Below are 27996 nucleotides of genomic sequence, written 5' to 3' on the forward strand. Positions count from 1 at the left end.
CCAGTCAGATCCAGTAAGAGAACAGCACCAGAGAGATGTCCCCGTCCTCTTCTTCCACAGGATCAGGTAGATGGAGATGTTCCCTATGATCTGTACATCCCACCTGACTTCTCCTTCTGTCTGATGACTTTTACAATATTTCTCTCCCATCTTATGAATCAGGGGGAAGATGGGAACAATATTGATGTTTCAGAGACAGATGTGAGCAGTGATGAGCAGTATAAAGAGGAAATTACTATAGGGGAGGATCTGAACCATAAAATGGCCATGGACAAAGTAGTAAAAGAAGAAGAAGAGGAGACAGATGACAGCAGTGATGAGCAGTATAAGGAGGACATCACTAGAGGGAAGGAGCTGAAGTCTATTAATGATACAGACATTATGGTAAAAGAAGAAGAGACAGATTACAGCAGTGATGAGCAGTGTAAGGAGGACATCACTACAAGAATGGATCTAATCCCTATTAATGATACAGACATAAGGGTGAAAGAAGAGACAGATGTGAGCAGTGATGAGCAGTATAAGGATGACATCACTACAGGAAAGGATCTAAACTGTATTAACACTATACATATAATTAAAGAAAAGACAGAATACGGCAGTGATGAGCAGTATAAGGAAGACATCACTACAGGTAACCGTCCAGGTGAGTAGTGACCACTAAATGCAGAGAACAGTCACACATTCTCCTCAGTCACCGGCTGTAACTATTTATAGTGACCATCTTGTTGTCTATGTACTTGTACTATGTATGATCATGTTACCCACTCTGCAGATACAGCAACCAGGATCGGCTTTGCATAAACTATTTGAACCAATCGTTTATACATCCTACATATACAGTATTGGGGCAGTCTGTGCGGGAACTACATGATGGTGCTGTGTATGCACGCTCAGTTATACGTTACCTGCATGAACTATATGAACATACGGACACTTAGGGCTCTATTACACGGAGTGATAATCTGCAGATTCACCCGATTATCGTTCCATGTAATAAAGACAACAAGCAGCCGAAGAACCGATCAATGTCCGATCGCCATCTTTCTAATATGTTATCGGTATGCAGGGGGTCAGTAGTCCTATGTTTTATTTGAGAAGAGTTTCCATTACTTTTCTTACTAAGGACGTCATCCCCCCGGCCTCCAGCTTCTAGATTCTTCTCCCTGACACTTCCTGTGGGTGGGAACAGATCTGATCATTCTTATTATCTATATGATAAAAATCAAAGTCTGTCTGTCTGTCCCGGATAGACTCCCAAACGCCTGAACCGTTTGACCCCAAATTTGGCACACAGATACATTGGGTGCCCGAGAAGGTTATTGCGAAGGTCCCGTCCCCGCCAGATGTACAGGACGGGAGGGGGAGGGGGAAGAGCGGCGCCCCATAGAGATGAATGGGAATATCTCCTCACTGCACACACAGGTGATATAATTAGCTGCAGCAGACACGGCAGTTGGAGCCTTAGCAACCAATAGGATTACTGCTTTCATTTTCACAGGGAGCAATGGTTGCTAGGGAAGCTGCCTCACAACATCCACAGAAATATATGGTAGATAACACTGCCACACCAGACCTGACAAATACCGCCACACTGTGACTGGATAACACTGTCATACCAGACCTGACCAATACCACCATACCGTGACTGGATAACATCACTATACCAGACCTGACCAATACCGCTAGGACCGGCTCCAGGTTTTTGCGGCCCTTGGGCGACAGAGCCTCAGAGGGCCCCTCATTTACACACTATGCACAATAACGTGAGACACCACTAACATGTACAAACAGACATTATAGACATAAACACTGACTGACTGACACTAACGCTCAGACACTGACTGACACACAGCACATACAGCTCAGTCTTCTCCCTCTTCCTCTCTGGGGCTCTCCACACTGTAAGGTTGAGGATCTTTAGGTCATGTGATCAGGTCCTTATCCCTTTTCTCTCTCTGTGTGCAGGTCCTGCTCCATCTCCAGTGTCTTCTGATGTTCAGTTCTCCCCCTGCATTACAGTGATCAGGCTGAACATCAGAAAACTGGGCCCCTCTCCCTCTCTGGGCCCCTAGAGATGCTGTGGGCCCAGGTAAGCCTTGTGCTGACGCCGGCCCTGAATACTGCCATACTGTGCTGGATAACACTGCCGTACCACACCTGACCAATACCGCCATACTGTGCTGGATAACACTGCCGTACCACACCTGACCAATACCGCCATACTGTGCTGAATAACACCACTATACCAGACCTGACCAATACCGCCATACTGTGCTGGATAACACTGTCATACCACACCTGACCAATACCGCCAAAATGTGCTGAATAACACCACTATACCAGACCTGACCAATACTGCCACACGAGGCCTGACCAATACCACCTTACTGTGACTGGATAACACTGTCATACCACACCTGACCAATACCGACACACTGTGACTGGATAACACCGCCATACCAGACCTGACCAATACCGCCATACTGTGACTGGATAACACTGCCATACCAGACCTGACCAATACCGCCATACTGTGACTGGATAACACTGCCATACCAGACCTGACCAATACCGCCAAACTGTGACTGGGTAACACTGTCATAACACACATGACCAATACCACCATACTATGACTGGAAAAAACTGCTATACCAGACCTGACCAATACCGCCATACTGTAACTGGATAACACCGCCACACCAGGCCTGACCAATACCGCCACACTGTGACTGGATAACACTGTCATACTACACCTGACCAATACCGTCATACTGTAACTGGATAACACTGTCATACCAGACCTGACCAATACCGCCATACTGTGAATGGATAACACCGCCATACCAGACCTGACCAATGCCGCCATACTGTGACTGGATAACACTGCCATACCAGACCTGACCAATACCGCCATACTGTGACTGGATGACACTGCCACACCAGACCTGACCAATACCACCATACTGTGACTGGATAGCACAGTCATACCAGACCTGATCAATACCGCCATACTGTGACTGGATAACGCCGCTATACCAGACCTGACCAATACCGCCATACCCCCCTCGAAAAGACACCAGATTTTCTGGCAAGTCTGAACGGGAGGGTACTGCCTCTCTGCAAGGTGCTACCCTACGCACCAGACCATGGGTGCCTAATAATATACAGGACACTACAGGTTTACAGGACCCCAAAACTATACCCTACAGGTGCACGGGACCTCCACCAACTATATACTACAGGTATACAGGACCCCAAACTTTACACTACAGGTATACAGGACCCAAAAACTATACACTACAGGTATATAGGACCTCCACCAACTATATACTTCAGGTATACAGGACCCAAAAACTATATACTACAGGTATACAGGACCCCAAACTAAACACTACAGATATACAGGACCTCCCTCAACTATACACTACAGGTATACAGCCCCCCGAACCAGGGGCAGATTAACTTTACCATAGGCCCCGGGCTGTTCACCAAGCCTGGGCCCCCCCACCCCACTGTAACTATGGCAGCACTAGCCTGGCGTTCATAGTACGGGACAGATAATGTCATAATGTCCTGATTTGTGCAAAATTGCCATAAAAAAAGTGACGGAAGTGTAGCCAGGAGACAGTACACCACTGAAAGTATAAGTCTTTTTGGGTGGTCATGGGCCCCCCAGGAGCTCAGGGCCCTGGGCTCCCGCCCGAAATGCCCCTATTATAATCCGCTACTGCCCCGGACTATGCACTACAGATATGCGAGACCCCTAAAAACTATACATTGTGGGTATACAGAACCCCTCCAACTGTGCACTACAGGTATACACTAATTCCACTGATTAACTCAGATGAAATAATACCTTTAGCTTGGCCTCCTGGGCACCTTAGAACAAATCTAATTAACACACTGACACTTTATACCCGGGCAGCGCCGGGTTCATTTTATAGTGTTACATAAAAAAGAGTAACTTTCCATGTCTGCAATATGTTTAAGCTTCTATTACTGGGAAATAAGATAAATGCTGTTTTCTCCTTTGCAGATGATTCTACCAGGAGCTCAGGGGGACATCAGATCTCCTCAGAGGATCATATCACACAAGATACATATGAGGAGCCGTCCACTATCCCAGATACACCCTCAGCCCCTCACAGCAAAGATCTCTCATCTCATCCTGTTATACAAGTCCCATCTTCTGATCCATCACAGCAAGCTGACATTTACAGAGAAGACGATGGACATCAAAGAGAAAATACAGGAAAGCCTCAGTTTTCAGATTTACAACTTGAAAAATGTTTTACTCACAAAAAATATCTTACAGGGAAGAAGCCATTATCATGTTCTGAATGTGGGAAATGTTTTAATTATACATCGCATCTTGTCAAGCATCAGAGAAGTCACACAGGGGAGAGGCCATTTTCATGTTCAGAATGTGGGAAATGTTTCTTTCAGAAATCCGACCTTGTTGTGCATCAGAGAACTCATACAGGGGAGAAGCCATTTTTATGTTCGGAATGTGGGAAATGTTTTAATGTTAAAGCAGATCTTGTTTTGCATCAGAGAACTCACACAGGGGAGAAACCATTTTCATGTTTGGAATGTGGGAAATGTTTTACTGTAAAATTTAATCTTGTTGAGCATCAAAGAACTCACACAGGAGAGAAGCCATTTTCATGTTCAGAATGCGGAAAATGTTTTACTCTAAAATCAAGTCTTGTTAGCCATAAGAGAACTCACACAGGAGAAAAGGCATTTTCATGTTCAGTATGTGAGAAATGCTTTTCTCTGAAATCAAATCTTGTTAAACACCAAAGAATTCACACAAAAGAGAAGCCATTTTCATGTTCTGATTGTGAAAAATGTTTTACTCTGAAATCAAATCTTGTTAAACACCAAAGAATTCACACAAAAGAGAAGCCATTTTCATGTTCAGATTGTGGGAAATGTTTTACTGAAAATTCTAATCTTGTTAAACACCAAATAATTCACACAAAAGAGAAGCCATTTTCATGTTCAGAATGTAAGAAATGTTTTACTCGTAAATCAAAACTTTGTGAACATCAAAGAACTCACAAAAGAAAGTAGCCAGTTCCATGTTTAGAATGTGGGGCTGTTTTTCCTCAGAAATCATGTACTTTTAAAAAATCTGATGAATCTGGTAATCTTGTTAAAAATCGAAGAATTCACACAGAAGATAAGCCATTTTAATATTCAGAGTGTGGGAAATGTTTTACTCCGAAATAAAATCTTGGTGCTAGAGATGAACAATTTCTCAATAAATTTCAACAAAACAGCCAAACTATAGCAGCTGCAGTACTGGGACTATTACAGAAGGACCAATGTGTTAATGCATGTTCTTGTAAAATTGTCAAAAGTTGGAAAAATCACAATAAAAAAAAAAATTAAAAAAAAGTCAAGCGTTCAATTTCCGCCATAGACAGCAGTGGACATTGGCGGGTCAGCAGCGTAACATCAATTTTCTCCCAGGAAAGCAGTGGATATTGGTAAATGAGCGGCGTAAAGTGACACTATCTCCAAGGACAGCAGTGGACATCGGTGGGCCAGCCTCATCAAATTAGGTTTTCTCCTAGGACAGCAATGGACGTTTGTGAATCAGCTGTGTATACTCACCTCTTCTCTATGGACATCATTGGACCCTGGTGGATCAGCGGTGTAAAATGTCACTTTCTCCCAGGACAGCAGTAGACAGCGGCAGCACATGGACTCTCTTCGACCCTGAGGAGCCTAGCACAGACAGCTGACGGTGGTAACTGTAGCGGGATTTACCGTTCTATATAAAGCTCCCAATGAATTTTCACACTCATCACTTTTTTATTTTAAATGTTAGGTAAAATGATTATACTACGACTATTGAGCTGAATGGGCTTCCTGATATGATCTGCAGTGAACGGACATGGAGGGTAGGTGGCACAGCTGGATTTCAAATTTTTAAGTCCATGTTGAATGCAACATCTCCCCCCCCCCTTATGTCCCCCTAAGTAGCCAGATATGTGCAGGGTCCGGGGTTGAAGTGTTGCCAATGCTCGGCCCCAGACACTGGAAAATAAGTCCAGACAGTCAGGGATTACAGGAAACAGCGGCTTCTTTACTGAAGAAATTTTCAGGTGCAAAACAATACAGACAAAGCCCCTCCCGCTGTATCCACCCTCTCCACGGAGCGGGCAGACAGTGGGAATCATTGCCGAGAGTTCAGGTTCGTACGAACCCGAACCTTGGCAGGTTCGGACCATCCCTATTTATATCCTATGAATCAATTCCATGGCTGAAGGAATAAGGGATTGTTTCCAATACTTGGCCAATAAACATTTTGCTGCCGTTAAGAGGTGAAGAAGCAACCGAGCCGACCGTTTGCACAAGAACTTAGGCGGCACATTCAGAATATATTTCAGGGGCTCTAGTGAAATTTCCTGTTGAAATATGGATGTCAACAATCCACACATACCTGTCCAGTAGGGTTTCAGTAAAGGACAGTGCCAGAATATATGTCTCAGGGTACCCTCCCCCATGTTACTCCTGCAGCAAGTGGAGGGGGTCGCAGGAAACATGCGGTGTAAGAGATCCGGGGTATGATACCAGTGAAATAATATCTTATACTGATTTTCTCTATAGGCTATGCAAGAGGAAGATTTGACCGCTTGTGACCATCTGCTAAATACTAAGGGGATGGGTCTACCTAGGTAATGTTCCCATTTAAGCATATAGGGGTGGACTCTTTCAGAGTCATCTGTAGGAGAATTTAGGATGGAGTAAATGGAGGATATCAGACCCTTGGTAGTAGACTAGCTTTTACAGAGGAGCTCGAACATAGTAGGCTTAGCAAAAGGTTGATGATCTGTAATAGCGGAGGCAAAGTAGGAAAGTTGTTAATGAAAGGTAGCTGCACTGAGGGGCAATTTAAACCTATCTCTGAGGTCTTGGAACGGCAACACCTTTCGTGAAAACGGATATAGCACGTCTGCAAATTGAAAAAAAAGGCGAGCTGTTTGCCATGGCCATATGGCTGTTCGATCATAGCTTACGTGTAACAAATCAGTGTATAGAAAAGTATCGAGAAGGGAAGGGGTAGATTTCAAGGAAAACTTAACAGCTATCACACAGGTCTCCCTGGTGTGAATGGCTGCAATTAAATAGCAAATAATTACTGTTATTTTAAAACAACGTCCAATATTTGTCATGATGGCTATACAGTCAATTTCAACAGTGGGAGAACATAGCCTTCTGTGTTCTCAATCCACTCCTGGTTTTGGTTGCAAAATACGGAGCAAAAATACTGTATGTAAACATAGCCTTAAAAATGATACAATAATGAGAAAAAAAAATCTATTTAATTTCCATCATGGGATTGAACCAGAGAATAAACTGCTGGCAGGTCTCTAGACAGGTGAGTTACCCCTAGACCACAGCTCAAATTTAATTATACCTATGTGTTTCTTTCAGACATAAACTGCCTACAGAGGACTGATCTGCAATCTGACAGCTGAGCGAGCAGGAGGCCGGGCAACATTGATTATTCATGAAGAGGGAGGAGGATGCATGTTGAGTGTGGCACGAACAACAGCTCTGTGACATAAGATTGTACATAATCCGCTGCACGGAAAATTACCAAAAAGGCACCATGCTCACTGGAAGCTGCTAGCTACAGCACACGGTCAGCACCTTAGGTAGGGCCCAGGAGCTGACAGATTCCCTTTACGTCAATTTCTGGACACAGACAGCCTGTCTCCCAGGTAGAAGGAGATACAAAGTGGCTTAATGAGCTCAATCTGTTCTTTAATAGGTTTGATCACACACCAGCTCCTCCCACCCCAGCATCAGTCTCCTCTCCTACACTAACAGGGACCTCACCTCCCGCTGGGAGCTCTCACCTCCTGATCAGTGAATGTGACAGTCAGTCATCTGACTCCAGGCTGATCTTCACAACTGCCCAGGTGAGAAAGAAACTCAGAAAGATCAAGGCTGGAAAGGCTGCAGGGCCAGATAGCATCAGTGCCCGGCTACTTAAAGGGGTTGGCCACTTTATTGTAAAATTGCTCAGTATACAGTATTAGTAAGTGTACTCACTGTATATACTGACAGCAGCTCCCTGTGTACCTCATAGAGCTAATATCAGACTCCCCTCCTCCAGGCTGTGCTGTCCTGCTCTGTGGTGTTTTGGTCCATAAGATTGCTGACATGGAAGAGCATGTGACCATGCCCCGCCCCCCAGTGTCCAACACACAGCCTGTATATGTCTATGAAGGACACAATGGACAGGGCCTGGTTACATGCTCCTCCATGTCAGCCATTTTGTGGACTGAAACTAAACAGCAGGGCAGCCCAGCCTGGTGAAGGGGAGTCTGATTTTAGCTCTATGAGGTACACAGGGAACTGCTGTCAGTATATACAGTGAGTACACAGGGAGCTGCTGTCAGTATATACAGTGAGCACACTTACTAATACTTTGTACTGACCTATTTTACTATAAAGTGGCCAACCCCTTTAAGACTTGCGGGGACCAGCTGTGTGGTATTATTATATGTAATAATGTTTAATATGAGCCTGAAGCTAGAAATGGTACCACAATTGTGGAAATCATCATGTGTGGTACCAGTTCCAAAGACACCACATCCAAGGGACCTGAACAGCTAGAGACCTGTAGCACTGACATCCCACCTGATGAAGGTCTTGGAGAGATTGGTTCTCACACATCTCCGCCCTCTAGTGAGCTCAGCCATGGACCATCTCCAGTTTGCTTATCGGCCGGCCATTGGGGTGGATGATGCCGTCATCCACCTACACAGAGCCCTTTCTCACCTGGAGAAACTGGGGAACACTGTGAGAATAATGTTCTTCGATTTCTCCAGTGCTTTTAACACCATACAGCCGAGGCTACTGAGAGACAAGCTGGCCTTTGTTGGAGTGGATCTGCATCTTTCAAACTGGATCCTAGACTATCTCTCAAATCGACCTCAGTATGTGAGAGCCAGGGACTGTGTCAGACACTGTCATCTGTAATACGGGGGTCCTCAGTATGTGAGAGCCAGGGACTGTGTCAGACACTGTCATCTGTAATACGGGGGCACCTCAGGGTACAGTTCTTGCTCCCTTCCTCTTCACACTGTACACTGCAGACTTCAGGTACAACTCACCTACCTGCTACTTACAAAAGTACCCTGATGACTCTGCAATAGTCGGCCTCATCACAGGTGAAGACGACACGGAGTACAGAGAGGTGAACAGGGATTTTGTTGATTGGTGCCAGCGGAACCACCTGAGGATTAATGCTGAAGAGACCAAGGAGATGGTGGTGGATTTCCGCAAGCGCAAATTTCCTCCAAGTCCAGTGGACATCCAGGGGACGGACATTGAGACAGTGAACAGGTATAAATATCTGGGTGTGGTCCTCAATAATAAGCTGGACTGGGCTGATCACATGGACACAGTGTACAGAAAGGGCCACAGCAGGGTCTACCTGCTCAGGAGGCTGAGGGCCTGTGGAGACCAGGGGCCACTTCTTAGGACCTTCTATAACTCTGTAGTGGCATCAGCCATCTTCTTCGGAGTGGCCTGCTGGGGGAGCGGCATATCAACCAGCGATAGGAACAAACTGGACAAGCTGATCAGAAGGGCCGGCTCTGTCCTTGGAAGCCCCCAGGAACCGGTGCAGGTGGTGGGGGAGCGAAGGATTTTGTCAGTGGTCAGCTCCATACTGGAGAATGACTCCCATCCTATGCACAAGACAGTGATAGCACTGGGCAGTACTATCAGTGACCGACTGCCTCACCCAAAGTGCGAGAAGGAGCGATATCGGAAGTCTTTCCTTCCTGCAGTGGTTAGGCTGTACAACCAACACCGACCCATGCTGAGATCACTGCATAAAAAGAAATAATAGTCTAATGTTTTTATTGTATCTTTTTTACCTTTTCTTCTCTTTGTCTACTTTAATCGTAATGCCTTTACTTTACCTTTTTGTATGTGTAATATCTATGCAGCTGTAACACACTGAATTTCCCCATGGTGGGACTATTAAAGAGGATGTACCACCAGGTACATCCTCTTTCACCTGACACAGGGATAGAACAGTGCTGTCACGGGCAAGCCGGTGCCGCGGTCCGTTTTTCGAATTCCCTCCCACTTGGGGTGGCCCGGCCGACCTCCAGTGCTTGAACACCGGCCGGTAAACGTGGATAGAACGGCGCCGTACACAGGAACTGGGCCATGGTTCAAAAAATGGACCACGGCAATGGCTTGCCCATGATGGCGCCGTTCTATCTCTGTGTCAGGTTAAAGAGGTGGTACATCCTCTTTAAGGGATTATCTTATCTTATCTCATTATGTATTGTTGTATATACATAGGTAGGGGTGGCTGTCCTTTCTACTTGTGAATATAAATAATAATGTAAATTTGTTCTAGACTAAAAATCACAATTGCTCTACTGTGTACACATACAGCTCAGCTACATGTACATTACACACATACAGCTCAGCTACATGTACATTACACATATACAGCTCAGCTACATGTACATTACACATATGCAGCTCTACTGTGTACACATACAGCTCAGCTACATGTACATTACACACATACAGCTCAGCTACATGTACATTACATATATACAGCTCAGCTACATGTACATTACACATATACAGCTCAGCTACATGTACATTACACACATACAGCTCAGCTACATGTACATTACACACATATACAGCTCAGCTACATGTACATTACACACATACAGCTCAGCTACATGTACATTACACATATACAGCTCAGCTACATGTACATTACACATACAGCTCAGCTACATGTACATTACACACATACAGCTCAGCTACATGTACATTACACACATATACAGCTCAGCTACATGTACATTACACACATACAGCTCAGCTACATGTACATTACACATATACAGCTCAGCTACATGTACATTACACATATACAGCTCAACTACATGTACATTACACATATACAGCTCAGCTACATGTACATTACACATATACAGCTCAGCTACATGTACATTACACATATACAGCTCAACTACATGTACATTACACACATACAGCTCAGCTACATGTACATTACACATATACAGCTCAGCTACATTATACACATACAGCTCTGCTACATGTACATTACACACATACAGCTCAGCTACATGTACATTACACACATACAGCTCAGCTACATGTACATTACACATATACAGCTCAGCTACATGTACATTACACACATACAGCTCAGCTACATGTACATTACACATATACAGCTCAGCTACATGTACATTACACACACATACAGCTCAGCTACATGTACATTACACACATACAGCTCAGCTACATGTACATTACACACATACAGCTCAGCTACATGTACATTACACACATATACAGCTCAGCTACATGTACATTACACACATACAGCTCAGCTACATGTACATTACACATATACAGCTCAGCTACATGTACATTACACATATACAGCTCAACTACATGTACATTACACATATACAGCTCAGCTACATGTACATTACACATATACAGCTCAGCTACATGTACATTACACATATACAGCTCAACTACATGTACATTACACACATACAGCTCAGCTACATGTACATTACACATATACAGCTCAGCTACATTATACACATACAGCTCAGCTACATGTACATTACACACATACAGCTCAGCTACATGTACATTACACATATACAGCTCAGCTACATGTACATTACACACATACAGCTCAGCTACATGTACATTACACATATACAGCTCAGCTACATGTACATTACACACACATACAGCTCAGCTACATGTACATTACACACATATACAGCTCAGCTACATGTACATTACACACATACAGCTCAGCTACATGTACATTACACATATACAGCTCAGCTACATGTACATTACACATATACAGCTCAACTACATGTACATTACACATATACAGCTCAGCTACATGTACATTACACATATACAGCTCAGCTACATGTACATTACACATATACAGCTCAACTACATGTACATTACACACATACAGCTCAGCTACATGTACATTACACATATACAGCTCAGCTACATTATACACATACAGCTCTGCTACATGTACATTACACACATACAGCTCAGCTACATGTACATTACACATATACAGCTCAGCTACATGTACATTACACACACATACAGCTCAGCTACATGTACATTACACACAGGGCTCTGCTGCAGGCATATATAACACACACATACACAGCTCTGCTCCACACACATCACACACACACAGCTCTGCTGCATACACATCACTTCAGCTCATCCAGCACAGCAGAGTCCTGCATACACTGAGCAGCAGCCCCTGATCATGTGACTCCTCCTCCTCCATGTGACTGATCACATGACTGTGACATCACGGCAGGTCCTGGAAGCACACGGCTCCTGTACAGCTCTGCGGTTGAGACTAGAATGGTAGAGCCTAGAATGTATCCTCTCCTTTGAGTTTCTCACTGTAGGGGATACATTCTAGCATCTTCAGTAGTGAAAATGCTAGAATGTATCCTCTCCTTTGAGGCTCTCACTGTAGGGGATACATTCTAGCATCTTCAGTACTGAAATGGCTAGAATGTATCCTCTCCTCTGAGTGTATCCTCTCCTCTGAGTGTCTCACTGTAGGGGATACATTCTAGCATCTTCAGTACTGAAATGGCTAGAATGTATCCTCTCCTCTGAATATATCCTCTCCTTTGAGTTTCTGCAGGGGATACATTCTATCATGTTTAGTATTGAAATGTCTAAAATATATACCCTCTCAGAGGAGAGGATACATTCTAGGCACTATAATGAATCCCCTATAGTGAGACACTCAGAGAAGAGGATACATTCTAGCCATTTCAGTACTGAAGATGCTAGAATGTATCCCCTACAGTGAGAGCCTCAAAGGAGAGGATATACTCAGAGGAGAGGATACATTCTAGCCATTTTAGTACTGAACATGCTAGAATGTTTCCCCTACAGTGAGAGCCTCAAAGGAGAGGATACATTCTAGCATGTTCAGTAGTGAAAATGCTAGAATGTATCCCCTACAGTGAGAAACTCAGAGGAGAGGATATACTCAGAGAAGAGGATACATTCTAGCCATTTCAGTACTGAAGATGCTAGAATGTATCCCCTACAGTGAGAGCCTCAAAGGAGAGGATATACTCAGAGGAGAGGATACATTCTAGCCATTTTAGTACTGAACATGCTAGAATGTTTCCCCTACAGTGAGAGCCTCAAAGGAGAGGATACATTCTAGCATGTTCAGTAGTGAAAATGCTAGAATGTATCCCCTACAGTGAGAAACTCAGAGGAGAGGATATACTCAGAGGAGAGGATATACTCAGAGGAGAGGATACATTCTAGCCATTTCAGTACTGAAGATGCTAGAATGTATCCCCTGCAGTGAGAAACTCAAAGGAGGGGATATAGTCAGAGGAGAGGATACATTCTAGGCATTTCAGTACTGAACATGCTAAATGTATCCCCTGCAGTGAGAAACTCAGAAAAGAGGATACACTCAGAGGAGAGGATACATTCTAGCATGTTCAGTACTGAAGTGTCTAGAATGTATCCTCTCCTCTGAGTTTCTCACTGCAGGGTATGCATCCTAGCATGTTTAGGGCTATGTTCACACATAGTATTTCGGTCATTCTTTCTTCGACCAAAACCGAGTGCTGTGTTTTATGTGTGAACATAGCCTAGTAATGTAAAGTCCATCGAGTATCCTCTCCTCTGAGAGGGCATACATTCTAGAATGTTTAGTACTGAAATGTCTGGAGTGTATCCTCTCCTCTGAGAGGGCATCTCCACCAGGTGTACCCTCTCCTCTGAGAGGGCATCTCCACTAGGTGTATCCTCTCCTCTGAGAGGGCATACATTCTAGCAAGTGCAGTTTTGAAAGGTCTAGACCACAGGTGTCAGACTTCATCCCTTGGCTGTTACAGACTACATTTCCCATCATGCCTTACTTGTCCAGACATGGTGGGAATTGTAGTTCTGCAACTGCTGGAGGGCCTGAGTTTGACATCTCTGGTCTAGAATGTTCTCTTTTCTAACTGCAGGGTATACAGTCTAGTATGTATCCTCTCCTCTGAGCGTATCCTCTCTTCTGAGCTTCTCCCTGAGCGGGTCATATTACACAGCATGATTAAGAGGTGAAAACGAGCGGCGATGTTTTAGGTCAGTGCTTTCTTCCCCTTTGTTCCCTGCACATTTTCTGTGTTATTACACACACAGACAGTGACTGGGGGAACTGCGGGCAGCTGCGGGAGGGGCAGCCCAAAAAATCCTTAGATTGTTCAAGCTGCCCATTCTAGACAGCAGCACTATCGTGATCTGGATTACTCGACCAGTTTGAAGACCACAATCAGCTGATAACATGGATTATTACACCAAATGATTATCAGACGTAACGGCCAGGAAACCTTTGGTGTAATACACCATTGTCTGTACAAGGAACAGGACTGGTGTGTGGGATCTGTATACAGGGGAGAGGACTGGTGTGTGTGGGGTCTGTATACAGGGGAGAGGACTGGTGTGTGTGGGGTCTGTATACAGGGGAGAGGACTGGTGTGTGGTCTGTATACAGGGGGAGAGGACTGGTGTGTGGGGTCTGTCTACAGGGGGAGAAGACTGGTGTGTGTGGTCTGTATACAGGGGGACAGGACTGGTGTGTGGGGTCTGTATACAGGGGGGAGAGGACCGGTGTGTGGGGTCTGTATACAGGGGGGAGAGGACCGGTGTGGGGGGGGGGGTCTGTATACAGGACGACAGGACTGGTGTGGGGGGGGGCTGTATACAGGGGGAGAGGACTGGTGTGTGTGGTCTGTATACAGGGGGAGAGGACTGGTGTGTGGGGTCTTTATACAGGGGGAGAGGACTGGTGTGTGGGGTCTGTATACAGGGGGAGAGGACTGGTGTGTGTGTTCTGTATACAGGGGGAGAGGACTGGTGTGTGTGGGTTCTGTATACAGGGGGAGAGGACTGGTGTGTGGGGTCTGCATACAGGGGGAGAGGACTGGTGTGTGGGGTCTGCATACAGGGGGAGAGGACTGGTGTGTGGGGTCTTTATACAGGGGGAGAGGACTGGTGTGTGGGGTCTGTATACAGGGGGAGAGGACTGGTGTGTGTGTGTTCTGTATACAGGGGGAGAGGACTGGTGTGTGGGGTCTGTATACAGGGGGAGAGGACTGGTGTGTGTGTGGTCTGTATACAGGGGAGAGGACTGGTGTGTGTGGGGTCTGTATACAGGGGAGAGGACTGGTGTGTGGGGTCTGTATACAGGGGGAGAGGACTGGTGTGTGTGGGGTCTGTATACAGGGGGAGAGGACTGGTGTGTGTGGGGTCTGTATACAGGGGAGAGGACTGGTGTGTGTGGGGTCTGTATACAGGGGGAAAGGACTGGTGTGTGGGGTCTGTATACAGGGAGAGGACTGGTGTGTAGGGTCTGTATACAGGGGGAGAGGACTGGTGTGTGTGGGGGGTGTATACAGGGGGAGAGGACTGGTGTGTGTGTGGGGTCTGTATACAGGGGGAGAGGACTGGTGTGTGTGGGGTCTTTATAGAGGGGGAGAGGACTGGTGTGTGTGGGGTCTGTATACAGGGGAGAGGACTGGTGTGTGTGGGGTCTGTACACAGGGGGAGAGGACTGGTGTGTAGGGTCTGTATACAGGGGGAGAGGACTGGTGTGTGGGGGTCTGTATACAGGGGAGAGGACTGGTGTGTGGGGTCTGTATACAGGGGAGAGGACTGGTGTGTGGGGTCTGTATACAGGGGAGAGGACTGGTGTGTGGGGTCTGTATACAGGGGGAGAGGACTGGTGTGTGGGGGGTCTGTATAGAGGGGGAGAGGACTGGTGTGTGGGGGGTCTTTATACAGGGGAGAGGACTGGTGTGTGTGGGGTCTGTATACAGGGGAGAGGACTGGTGTGGGGGGGGTCTGTATACAGGGGGAGAGGACTGGTGTGGGGGGGGTGTATACAGGGTGAGAGGACTGGCGTGGGGGGGGTCTGTATACAGGGGAGAGGACTGGTGTGTGGGGTCTGTATACAGGGGGAGAGGACTGGTGTATGTGGGGGTCTGTATACAGGGGAGAGGACTGGTGTGGGGGGGGTCTGTATACAGGGGGAGAGGACTGGTGTGGGGGGGGTGTATACAGGGTGAGAGGACTGGCGTGGGGGGGGTCTGTATACAGGGGAGAGGACTGGTGTGTGGGGTCTGTATACAGGGGGAGAGGACTGGTGTGTGTGGGGTCTGTATACAGGGGGAGAGGACTGGTGTGTGTGGGGTCTGTATACAGGGGAGAGGACTGGTGTGTGTGGGGTCTGTATACAGGAAAGAGGACTGGTGTGTGTGTGGGGGGGTCTGTATACGGGGGAGAGGACTGGTGTGAGTCTGTATACAGGGGGAGAGGACTGGTGTGTGTGGGGGGGGTCTGTATACAGGGGGAGAGGACTAGTGTGTGGGGTCTGTATACATGGGGAGAGGGGACCAGTGTGGGGTGTCTGTGTACAGGGGTTCTCTCCCCCTGTATACAGACCCCACATACCAGTCCTCTCCCCTGTATACAAACCCCACATACCAGTCCTCTCCCCCTGTATACAGACCCCACACACCAGTCCTCTCCCCCTGTATACAGACCCCCCCACACACAAGTCCTCTCCCCCTGTATACAGACCCCACACACACGCCTGTACTCTCCCCTATATACAGACCCCACACACCAGTCCTCTCCCACTGTATATAGACCCCACACACCTGTCCTCTCCCCCTGTATACAGACCCCACACACCAGTCCTCTCCCCCTGTATACAGACCCCACACACCAGTCCTCTCCCCCTGTATACAGACCCCATGTACCAGTCCTCTCCCCTGTATACAGACCCCACACACCAGTCCTCTCCCCCTGTATACAGACCCCACATACCAGTCCTCTCCCCCTGTATACAGACTCCACACACCAGTACTCTCCCCTGTATACAGACCCCACACACCAGTCCTCTCCCACTGTATATAGACCCCACACACCTGTCCTCTCCCCCTGTATACAGACCCCACACACCGGTCCTCTCCCCCTGTATACAGACACCACACACCAGTCCTCTCCCCCTGTATACAGACCCCACACACCAGTCCTCTCCCCCTGTATACAGACCCCACACACCAGTCCTCTCCCCCTGTATACAGACCCCACACACACCAGTCCTCTCCCCTGTATACAGACCCCCCACACCAGTCCTCTCCCCCTGTATACAGACCCCCCACACCACTCCTCTCCCCCTGTATACAGACCCCCCACACCAGTCCTCTCCCCCTATATACAGACCCCCCCCACACCAGTCCTCTCCCCCTGTATACAGACCCCCCACACCAGTCCTCTCCCCCTATATACAGACCCCCCACACCAGTCCTCTCCCCCTATATACAGACCCCCCACACCACTCCTCTCCCCCTGTATACAGACCCCCCACACCAGTCCTCTCCCCCTGTATACAGACCCCCCCCCACACCAGTCCTCTCCCCCTGTATACAGACCCCCCCCCACACCAGTCCTCTCCCCCTGTATACAGACCCCACACACCAGTCCTCTCCCCTCTATACAGACCCCCCACACCAGTGCTCCCCCCCTGTATACAGACCCCCCACACACCAGTCCTCTCCTCCTGTATACAGACCCCACACACCAGTCCTCTCCCCTGTATACAGACCCCACACACCAGTCCTCTCCCCCTGTATACAGACCCCACACACCAGTCCTCTCCCCCTGTATACAGACCCCACACACCAGTCCTCTCCCCTCTATACAGACCCCCCACACCAGTGCTCCCCCCCTGTACACAGACCCCCCACACACCAGTCCTCTCCTCCTGTATACAGACCCCACACACCAGTCCTCTCCCCTGTATACAGACCCCACACACCAGTCCTCTCCCCCTGTATACAGACCCCACACACCAGTCCTCTCCCCCTGTATACAGACCCCACACACCAGTCCTCTCCCCCTGTATACAGACCCCACACACCAGTCCTCTCCCCCTGTATACAGACCACACACACACCAGTCCTCTACCCCTGTATACACACCCCACACACCAGTCCTCTCCCCCTGTATACAGACCCCACACACTAGTCCTCTCCCCTGTATAGACCCCACACCAGTCCTCTCCCCTGTATACAGACCCCACACACCAGTCCTCTCCCCTGTATACAGACCCCACACACCAGTCCTCTCCCCTGTATACAGACCCCACACACCAGTCCTCTCCCCTGTATACAGACCCCACACACCACACCGGTCCTCTCCCCCCTGTATACAGACCCCACACACCAGTCCTCTCCCCCTGTATACAGACCCTACACACCAGTCCTCTCCCCCTGTATACAGACCCCACACACCAGTCCTCTCCCCCTGTATACAGACCCTACACACCAGTCCTCTCCCCCTGTATACCCCTCCATGCTACTATGGATATTGCAGCTTCCTTCACTCTGTTTCTGCACAGTAAATGGTGCAGCAGCTCACTACTTCCTACTTCCGGTCGAGGCCCCGCCCCTCCTGGTGACATCACACCTCAAAGGAGAGGATACACTCTAGCATCTACCAGACTAGAATGGAGTGTCCAGAAGGAGGTCTCCCTCTGGACACCATAATCTAGCCCATTCTGTGTATCCACCCTCTGCCCACTGGCTGCCAGACAGGTAAGAGTTTTAAAGTGTTTAGGGGAGGGGGCACTATGGATGGGGGGATATTAAGGGGGAGCAGTGTGGAGGACAATGGATAACCACTTTAACCCTTTGAGGACCAGGCCCAAAATGACCCAGTGGACCGCGCAAATTTTGATCTTAGTGTTTCCTTTTTCCCTCCTCCCCTTCTAAGAGCTCCAGCACTCTCAGTTTTCTATCTACAGGCCATGTAAGTGCTTGTTTGTTACAGGAATAGTTGTACTGTGTAATGGCGTCTTATATTTTACCATAACATGTATGATGGAATCCCAAATATATTATTTATGAAGATATAAATAGGTGTAATTGTAAATAAGAATGCAATATGGTAACGTTTGGGGGGTTCCTGTGTCTACGTAATGCACTATATGGTAACAGCGACATGATACTATTATTCTATAGGTCAGTCTGAACACAACCATATGCAGGTTACACAGATTCTCTAATGTTATATATATTTTTTAATGAATTTTTATTTATTTTTTTTGCAATTAATTAATAATAAAATGGGCCTATTGTGACGCTTATAACAGTTTTATTTTTTTTACCTACGGGGCTGTATGGGGCGTCATTTTTTTCCGCCATGATCTCTAGTTTTTATTAATGCCATATTTGTGAAGATCGGACGTTTTAATCACTTTTTTTATAAATTTTTTAAAATATATAATATAACAGAAAAATCTGTAATCGTGCACTTTTTCCCTCTTTTTGTGTACGCTGTTCGCCATGACGCTTGTTATATTTTAATAGATCGGACAATTACGCACGCTACGGTATATTATATGTTTTTTTATTTATTTTTACATCTTTTCTTTGTATAATGGGAAAAGGGGGGGTGATTTAAACTTTTATTGGGGGAGGGGCTTCGGGGTAGTGTAATAGTGTTTTTTCCTTTTTTTTATTTACACATTTTAAGTCCCTTTGGGGGATTGTTACATTCATTTATTACATTACACACTGATCACTGCTATGCCATAGGCATAGCATTGATCAGTGTTATCAGCGCTCTGCTCATTGAGTCTGCCTGTGCAGGCTCAATGATCAGATCGCCGATCGGACTACACGGAGGAAGGTGAGAGACCTCCGGTGGTCCGTTACAACGATCAGGACCGCCACAGTCACACTGCGGGGGACCCGATCGTTAAGTAACAGGGGAATCCCTCTGTCACTTACACTTAAACGCCGCAATCGCTGATTTAGTAATAAAACAGGAAACTTCTAGGCCAATCTGGAAAGGGCTCAAATCCCATTAGATTTTTTTTTTACCCAAAGCAAATAATTGACTGGCTGGGCAGGTACAATACTGACCTTTATACCAGCACTACTTCTCCCTCCCCAAACCCCGATACACTGCTCAATAAAGTTACACCTCCCCATATAACGCCAGAACAACTCAACTTTCCTAATGCCCCCATCTTCTCGACCAACGATAAAGCGACTCTGTACCCACAATCTGAACCCCCAAACCACTTGTACCTCCTGATAGCTGCTTTTAATCCAAGATCTGCACTGGGGTCCGTTCGCCAGGTGATGCAGTTATTATCCAAAAATCTACTTTTAAACTTACAACCCCGTGCCCTACGGGAGTATCTGTGCCCTAACTTTGCACCACCCCTCCGTCCCTCCTCCCCGCCCTCTTCATCATAAGGAATGCCACTGGCACATTTTCTCCATGCTGAACATTTGCACAGGTGTATTAACAATCCAGCCAATGTGCTCTGGCAACACAGGTGAGGAATAGGAGGCAATCTGCCTGGAGCATTCCTAATGATGAGGAGGGACGGAGGGGTTGTGCCAGCCTAATGCATACACAATCCAGACCACGCCGGTAGGGCACAGGGCTGCCAGTTTAAAAGTTGTTTTTAGCACTATAACTGCATCACCTGCCGAACGGACCCCAGGACAGATCTTGGATTAAAAGCAGCTATCTGAGGGTACAAGTGGTTTGGGGGGGGGGGTCAGATTGTGGGTACAGGGTCACTTTAAGGAAACCATTGTGTCTCTTAAAAACTCTTGGGCCTGCTTAAAAAGCAATTGGGCCTGATGGCTACACGAGTACATATTATAAACTCCTCAAAGCTCAAATATCAGACACTTTGATGGTCATCTATAAAGGTGCTCTTGGGCCTTAATAAAATGTATAAAACATGGCCACTTTCTTTCAGAGACAGCACTACTCTGGTCTCCAGGCTGGGTGCGGTTTTTAAACTTGGCTTAATAGTAAACCACAGCGGACCTGGGGACAAGAGTCGTGCTGTCTCTGGAAGAAAGAAAGTGGCCATGTTCTTCTAACACTGGATAACCCCTCTAAAAGTAGGAACACAGTGACCTTTGGAAGGTTGGGTTGGCGGCCAGGTTAACCTCTTGCACCAGGGCCCGTGAGACATTAGCTGCCTCGCCAACCCCCCCCCCCCCCCCCCCCCCGTCCCTCAGTGCAGTGCTGAGTTGTGAGGATGAAGTTTTCTTTCTCATCTCTACAGGGTCCTCTGCTGATATCTTCTATATAAGAGACCGACCCATCAACCATGGAGGGAGACAGAGACAAGATGGCCGAGAGGATAATAACCCTCACCCTACACATACTCTTCCTGCTTACTGGGGAGGTGAGGGATTCTGGGAGTGATGTCATCATTACATCATTCTTATCTATGGAATAACAGATGGATAGGACTGGAGAGGTGAGGGATTCTGGGAGTGATGTCATCATGACATCATTTTTATCTATGGAATAACAGATGGATAGGACTGGAGAGGTGAGGGATTCTGGGAGTGATGTCATCATGACATCATTCTTATCTATAGAATAACAGATGGATACGACTGGAGAGGTGAGGGATTCTGGGAGTGATGTTATCATGACATCATTCTTATCTATGGAATAACAGATGGATGGGACTGGAGAGGTGAGGGATTCTGGGAGTGATGTCATCATGACATCATTCTTATCTATGGAATAACAGATGGATAGGACTGGAGAGGTGAGGGATTCTGAGAGTGATGTCATCATGACATCATTCTTATCTATGGAATAACAGATGGATAGGACTGGGGAGGTGAGGGATTCTGGGAGTGATGTCATCATGACATCATTCTTATCTATGGAATAACAGATGGATAAGACTGGAGAGGTGAGGGATTCTGGGAGTGATGTCATCATGACATCATTCTTATCTATGGAATAACAGATGGATAGGACTGGAGAGGTGAGGGATTCTGGGAATGGATGGAGTGATAGTAATGTGTCTCTCCATACACAGGATTACACAGTAGTGAAGAAGTCCTCTAGTGGGCGCTGTGGGGCCCCTGGGTGTGAAGGATGGGGAAGAACCCTGAGCCCAATCCCGGGGCCCCTGATACATGAGGAAATGGAGGAAGAGAAGATCCTAGAAGTCACCAACAAGATGGTGGAGCTGCTGAGTGGAGAGGTGAGACTGTGGCTGCTGGGAATGCTGGGACATTATACAGTAACACCACTGGAGGGGCGGGGGAGATGACTGTGTGATCATTGTGTGTGTCAGGTTCCTATAAGGTGTCAGGACGTGGCGGTCTATTTCTCCATGGAGGAGTGGGAGTATGTAGAAGGACACAAGGATCAGTACAAGGATGTGATGCTGGAGGATCAGCAGCCCCTCCCATCAGCAGGTAATAGACAGGACTATATACACACCTCCTCTCTGTATTATCTGGATGGAAAGAATGAATTCAGTCTCTGTATGTGTTCCCTCCAGTCAGATCCAGTAAGAGAACAGCACCAGAGAGATGTCCCCGTCCTCTTCTCCCACAGGATGAGGATCAGGTAGATGGAGATGTTCCCTATGATCTGTACATCCCACCTGACTTCTCCTACTGTCTGATGACTTTTACAATATTTCTCTCAAATCTTATTAATCAGGGGGAAGATGGGAACAATATTAATGCTCCAGAGACAGATGACGGCAGTGATGAGCAGTATAAGGAGGACATCACTATAGATAACCGTCCAGGTGAGTCACCATCTTCTTAGGTTTTAAACCACCGCGAGAGCATTGTAACTTGTGTGATCACTTAATCCACTATACATCACTAACTACATACATACACATACAGGGGTACCTCTGTTCTCCAACTTAATCAGTTCTGGAAGGCTGTTCCAGAACCGAGCAGTTCAAGAACCGAGCTGTAAGCTCCTATAGGGAACAATGTAAATCTCATGAATTGGTTTTTAGACTCCATGGCTGAGGTGCAGAGCGCCCGGCCCACAGAGCGTAAAGACTATCAGTAAGTCCCCGCTCTGTTTTCCCCAGATAGAGAGGCAGCAGCGGGCGGCTGTTTAAAATTTCCGCGCTGCTCCTGCCTCTCTGTTACACCATGTAAAGAAGATGGGATTCCCGTCATAATGAGGGGAATCCCGGCTTCTTAGGGTCATATTCCACGGAGCGATAATCGGCCGAATCGGGCCGATTATTGCTCCATGGAATAGAGACAACAATCCGCCGATGACCATTTATTTAGGTTCAAACCTAAAATCATCGGGCACTGACCGCGCATCATTGCGTGGAATAGAGATGCGCGGCGGGTGACCGACGATTTCACAAGCATTATGCTTTACCTAAGCATGTTGCAGGGCTTCTCCTGGGCTCCTTCTTCCTCCCGGTCCTGCACGCAGCAGCAGCTTCGGTGCGGCCTATCTGAGCTGCCAGACCTCTCAGCCAATCACTGGCCGGGTCCGCCACGGCAATGATTGGCTGAGCGGTCTGTCAGCTCAGACAGGCTGCACCGAAGCTGCTGCTGCGAGTGGTACCGGGAGGGAGAAGGAGCACAGGAGAAGCCCTGCAACATGTTTAGGTAAAGTATGGTGTTTAAACTCACAGAATAGAGTATAATAGAGGGAAATCTAAAATGTAACTTTTAATAATTTAAGTTAAAATAAGTTAAAATTTATATCCAAGGAAAAATAACCAGACCAAAATAGAAACAGATGAACTAGGAAAATAAGTTTCTTACCACTCAACGGTGACTGCTGAGTTGGGATGTACTGGAGGGGTTGTGGACCATTCAGATCACCGTAGCTGTCCTTAATCTTGAATGGATACCACAGCAGGCGGCTGAAGTCTTCTGCATACGTGCAGCCTTTACCCTTTCATTTTTTGTCTAAGTGGCGCTGTAATATCTATTTCATCCCCTGATGATTCCCCTAACGGGAGATGAAATGCTTTGGGACACAGCCACATGTAATTATTAGGGTTTAACTAGGGACCCTAGGAGTGAGTGTGGCGAAGTCGCCCTTATTAGGGCGGGAGCTCTGTCTGGAGGGACCGAACCAATAGGGTGTAATAGGACAGTGTCCGGGACCGGCTGTCCTATCTCCCACGCAGTGTACACCCTAGTTTGTCTTCTACTTTTTACATTTACCAGAAGACTTCAGCCGCCTGCTGTGGTATCCATTCAAGATTAAGGACGGCTACGGTGATCTGAATGGTCCACAACCCCTCCAGTACATCCCAACTCAGCAGTCACCGTTGAGTGGTAAGAAACTTATTTTCCTAGTTCATCTGTTTCTATTTTGGTCTGGTTATTTTTCCTTGGATATAAATTTTAACTTGAGATTATTAAAAGTTACATTTTAGATTTCTCTCTGTTATACTCTATTCTGTGAGTTTTGGTACTATTTAGTGAGAGTATTCTTGTGGTATTATTATTATTATTATTGGATTAGTATGGTGTTTAAACAAGGGCTGCAAGGACATCGGTAACAATGTCCCTGCAGCCCTCGCTGAACGATTATCAGGCCGTGTAATTGGCCCAGTAAAAGAGCGACGATCTAGCAGATCGGCGCTCGGTTACATTATTGATCAGGCCCCCATCGGCCCGTGGAATAGCAATATTACAGGGTGTCCCCCGCAGCTGAGAGAAGCAGGAGCAGCACGGAAAGTTTAATCAGCCGCCCCCTGCTTCCTCTCTCTCTGTTGCGAGGAACAAAGAGCGGGGATTCCTGTCATTATGATGGGAATCCCGGCTCCTGTTTCCGAACACCTCACTGACTGTCAGCTGAAGTATTGTTCTCAGTTATCTGCTGTGATTTTGTTTCGGATACTGAGCAAAACATTAGGGCGAAATTTTGTTTGAATACTGAATTGTTCAAACACCAAAGTGTCCAGGAATCCAGTTATTACTGTGCAATATGTCAGCTAACCGGCCTATATCTGCTCGATTCTTCCCAAGGGCCCGTTCACACTGAGCAATATGAAGAGGAAAGATTGCTGCTTGAACTTCCTCGCCCATTCAGCTCTGGTAGAATAGGAGCAGAATTCAAGCCCCATTGACTTCTATAGGTTTCATCTAGCGGAATCCGAGGTGGAAATCCTATTAAACTTAAAGGGAACCAATCACGCCGAAATTGCCCCCATTGATAAGGAAGCGTGCTGGTACATCAGCCAGCACGCTTCCCAAACATCCCCCTGTCCCCTCCGTCCCCTCTTTTGTTAGCCCGTAATCTTACTTTTGCGATGTCCCGCGCCGTATGCTAATCAGCCCTAAGTAGTCCGGGTGGGCTGAACTAGTCAAGGTGGGCTGTACTAGTCACGGGCCTGGGCGCTGTAATCACGCCCAGAGGGGCGTGATTCAAAGACCTTCGCTCCACCGACGTCATCTCTGGCCCACGTTCACGTCGGCGGCGCGCCGCGTCTTTCGCATGCCGCGCATGCGCAGTACGGCGGGAGAAGACGCTGACGTACTGTGCGTGCGCGGCGTGCGGAAGACGTCGGCGTTGGAACGCAAGCGCCGCTAACGTCTTCCGCACGCCGCGCACGCGCAGTACGTCAGCGTCTTCTCCCGCCGTACTGCGCATGCGCGGCATGCGAAAGACGCGGCGCGCCGCCGACGTGAACGCGGGCCAGAGATGACGTCGGTGGAGCGAAGGTCTTTGAATCACGCCCCTCTGGGCGTGATTACAGCGCCCAGGCCCGTGACTAGTACAGCCCACCTTGACTAGTTCAGCCCACCCGGACTACTTAGGGCTGATTAGCATACGGCGCGGGACATCGCAAAAGTAAGATTACGGGCTAACAAAAGAGGGGACAGAGGGGACAGGGGGATGTTTGGGAAGCGTGCTGGCTGATGTACCAGCACGCTTCCTTATCAATGGGGGCAATTTCGGCGTGATTGGTTCCCTTTAATAGCAATTGCTCTGCACCAATTTTTCTTCGGATGTAATTTTAAGCACGGATTCACCAAGGAAATTCTTTGCCTTTTGCTCGGTGTGAACTGGCCCTAACACTTCTTGTGGATTTATAATTCTTATTATGTTACATAAAAAAGAGTAACTTTCCATGTCTGCAATATGTTTAAGCTTCTATTACTGGGAAATAAGAGAAATGGTGTTTTCTCCTTTGCAGATGATTCTACCAGGAGCTCAGGGGGACATCAGATCTCCTCAGAGGATCATATCACACAAGATACATATGAGGAGCCGTCCACTATCCCAGATACACCCTCAGCCCCTCACAGCAAAGATCTCTCATCTCATCCTGTTATACAAGTCCCATCTTCTGATTCATCACAGCAAGCTGACATTTACAGAGAAGATGATGAACATCAAAAAATCCACACAAAGGAGAAGACATTTTCATGTTTAGAATGTGGAAAATATTTTACTTTTAAAAGAAATCTTATTTCCCATCGAAAAATTCACGCAGGGGAGAAGCCATTTTCATGTTCAGAATGTGGAAAATGTTTTACACAGAAATCAACTCTTACCTGCCATCAAAAAATTCACACAAGGGAGAAAACATTTTCATGTTTAGAATGTGGAAAATGTTTTACTTTTAAAGGAAATCTTATTTCCCATCAAAAAATCCACACAGGGGAGAAGCCATTTTCATGTTCCGAATGTGGGAAATGTTTTACACAGAAATCAACTCTTACCTGCCATCAAAAAATTCACACAAGGGAGAAGACATTTTCATGTTTAGAATGTGAAAAATGTTTTACTTCGGAAGGAAATCTTTTTTCCCATCAAAAAATTCACACAGGGGAGAAGCCATTTTCATGTTCAGAATGTGGAAAATGTTTTACTTCGAAAGCATATCTTCTTATCCATCAAAAAATTCACACAGGCGAGAAGCCATTTTCATGTTCAGAATGTGGGAAATGTTTTTCGCGAAAAACAAACCTTGTTGAACATAAAAAAATTCACACAGGGGAGAAGCCATTTTCATGTTCAGAATGTGGAAAATCTTTTATTCTGAAATCAAATCTAGTTGAACATCAAAGAACTCACACAGGGGAGAAGCCGTTTTCATGTTCAGAATGTGGGAAATGTTTTACACAGAAATCAACTCTTACCTGCCATCAAAAAATTCACACAAGGGAGAAGACATTTTCATGTTTAGAATGTGAAAAATGTTTTACTTCGGAAGGAAATCTTTTTTCCCATCAAAAAATTCACACAGGGGAGAAGCCATTTTCATGTTCAGAATGTGGAAAATGTTTTACTTCGAAAGCATATCTTCTTATCCATCAAAAAATTCACACAGGCGAGAAGCCATTTTCATGTTCAGAATGTGGGAAATGTTTTTCGCGAAAAACAAGCCTTGTTGAACATGTAAAAATTCACACAGGGGAGAAGCCATTTTCATGTTCAGAATGTGGAAAATCTTTTATTCTGAAATCAAATCTTGTTGAACATCAAAGAACTCACACAGGGGAGAAGCCATTTTTATGTTTAAAATGTGGAAAAAATTTTGCTCAGAGATCAACTCTTTCTAATCATCAAAGAATTCACACAGGGGAGAAGTCATTTTAATGTTCAGAATGCAGTAAATGTAAAAGGAAACCAGAACTTGTTAAACATCATCATCAACCAGAACTTACATGGGCGATGTCAGATACTGGTTATGATGGTGAAAATTTTTTAATTATAGCACAAGTTTTGTTAAACCTCAGAGGATGCACACAGGGGAGAAGTCAGTTTCATGCCCAGAATATGAGAAATGTTTCAAGGCTAAGTAAAGCATTGTTCATGTTCAGAATGTAGGAAATGTTATACTTTGAAAGCAAGTCTTAATAATAATAAAAACTTCAGGTAGCACTGATGCAATTTTCATGCTCTCATTGTGGGAAATGTTTTATTGTGAAATCAATGCTTGTTGATCAGCAAAGTCACACAGGAGAGGAGACATTTCGATTAGAGATTCTTCACATCCGAACCTTAACCCCTTAAGGATGAGGCCGAGTTTTGTGCTTTAGTTTT

The 27996-nt window shown here is 46.4% G+C and overlaps 3 protein-coding genes across 5 annotated transcripts in view; 2 read left to right on the forward strand and 1 right to left on the reverse strand.

The window, feature by feature from the left end:
• LOC138786591 (oocyte zinc finger protein XlCOF7.1-like) overlaps positions 1-27996 on the reverse strand; it is a 496490-nt gene that overhangs the window by 424776 nt on the left and 43718 nt on the right. The window lies entirely within an intron of this gene.
• LOC138786766 (gastrula zinc finger protein XlCGF26.1-like) overlaps positions 1-27996 on the forward strand; it is a 223792-nt gene that overhangs the window by 181329 nt on the left and 14467 nt on the right. The window lies entirely within an intron of this gene.
• LOC138787579 (zinc finger protein 585A-like) lies at positions 7-27827 on the forward strand. Its single transcript, XM_069964925.1, has 10 exons — positions 7-66; positions 163-646; positions 4040-5078; positions 7796-7946; positions 8746-8973; positions 9086-9532; positions 22660-22750; positions 24162-24272; positions 24969-25037; positions 26066-27827. The coding sequence occupies exons 2-10, from the start codon at positions 262-264 to the stop codon at positions 27547-27549; spliced, it is 4005 nt and encodes a 1334-aa protein (XP_069821026.1). The 5' UTR covers positions 7-66; positions 163-261; the 3' UTR covers positions 27550-27827.

The sequence above is a fragment of the Dendropsophus ebraccatus genome, chromosome 3, assembly GCF_027789765.1.
Source record: "Dendropsophus ebraccatus isolate aDenEbr1 chromosome 3, aDenEbr1.pat, whole genome shotgun sequence".
Taxonomy (NCBI): Eukaryota; Metazoa; Chordata; class Amphibia; order Anura; family Hylidae; genus Dendropsophus; species Dendropsophus ebraccatus.

Bases quoted from the DNA above. Each gene is read 5' to 3' on its own strand.
- LOC138787579 (XM_069964925.1), top strand. From the start codon at position 262: ATGGCCATGGACAAAGTAGTAAAAGAAGAAGAAGAGGAGACAGATGAC. The intron at 9,533-22,659 runs GTAGTGGCATCA...CTTATTAATCAG, and splicing joins TTAGGACCTTCTATAACTCT to GGGGAAGATGGGAACAATAT. The intron at 24,273-24,968 runs GTAAGAAACTTA...ATTCTTCCCAAG, and splicing joins TCAGCAGTCACCGTTGAGTG to GGCCCGTTCACACTGAGCAA.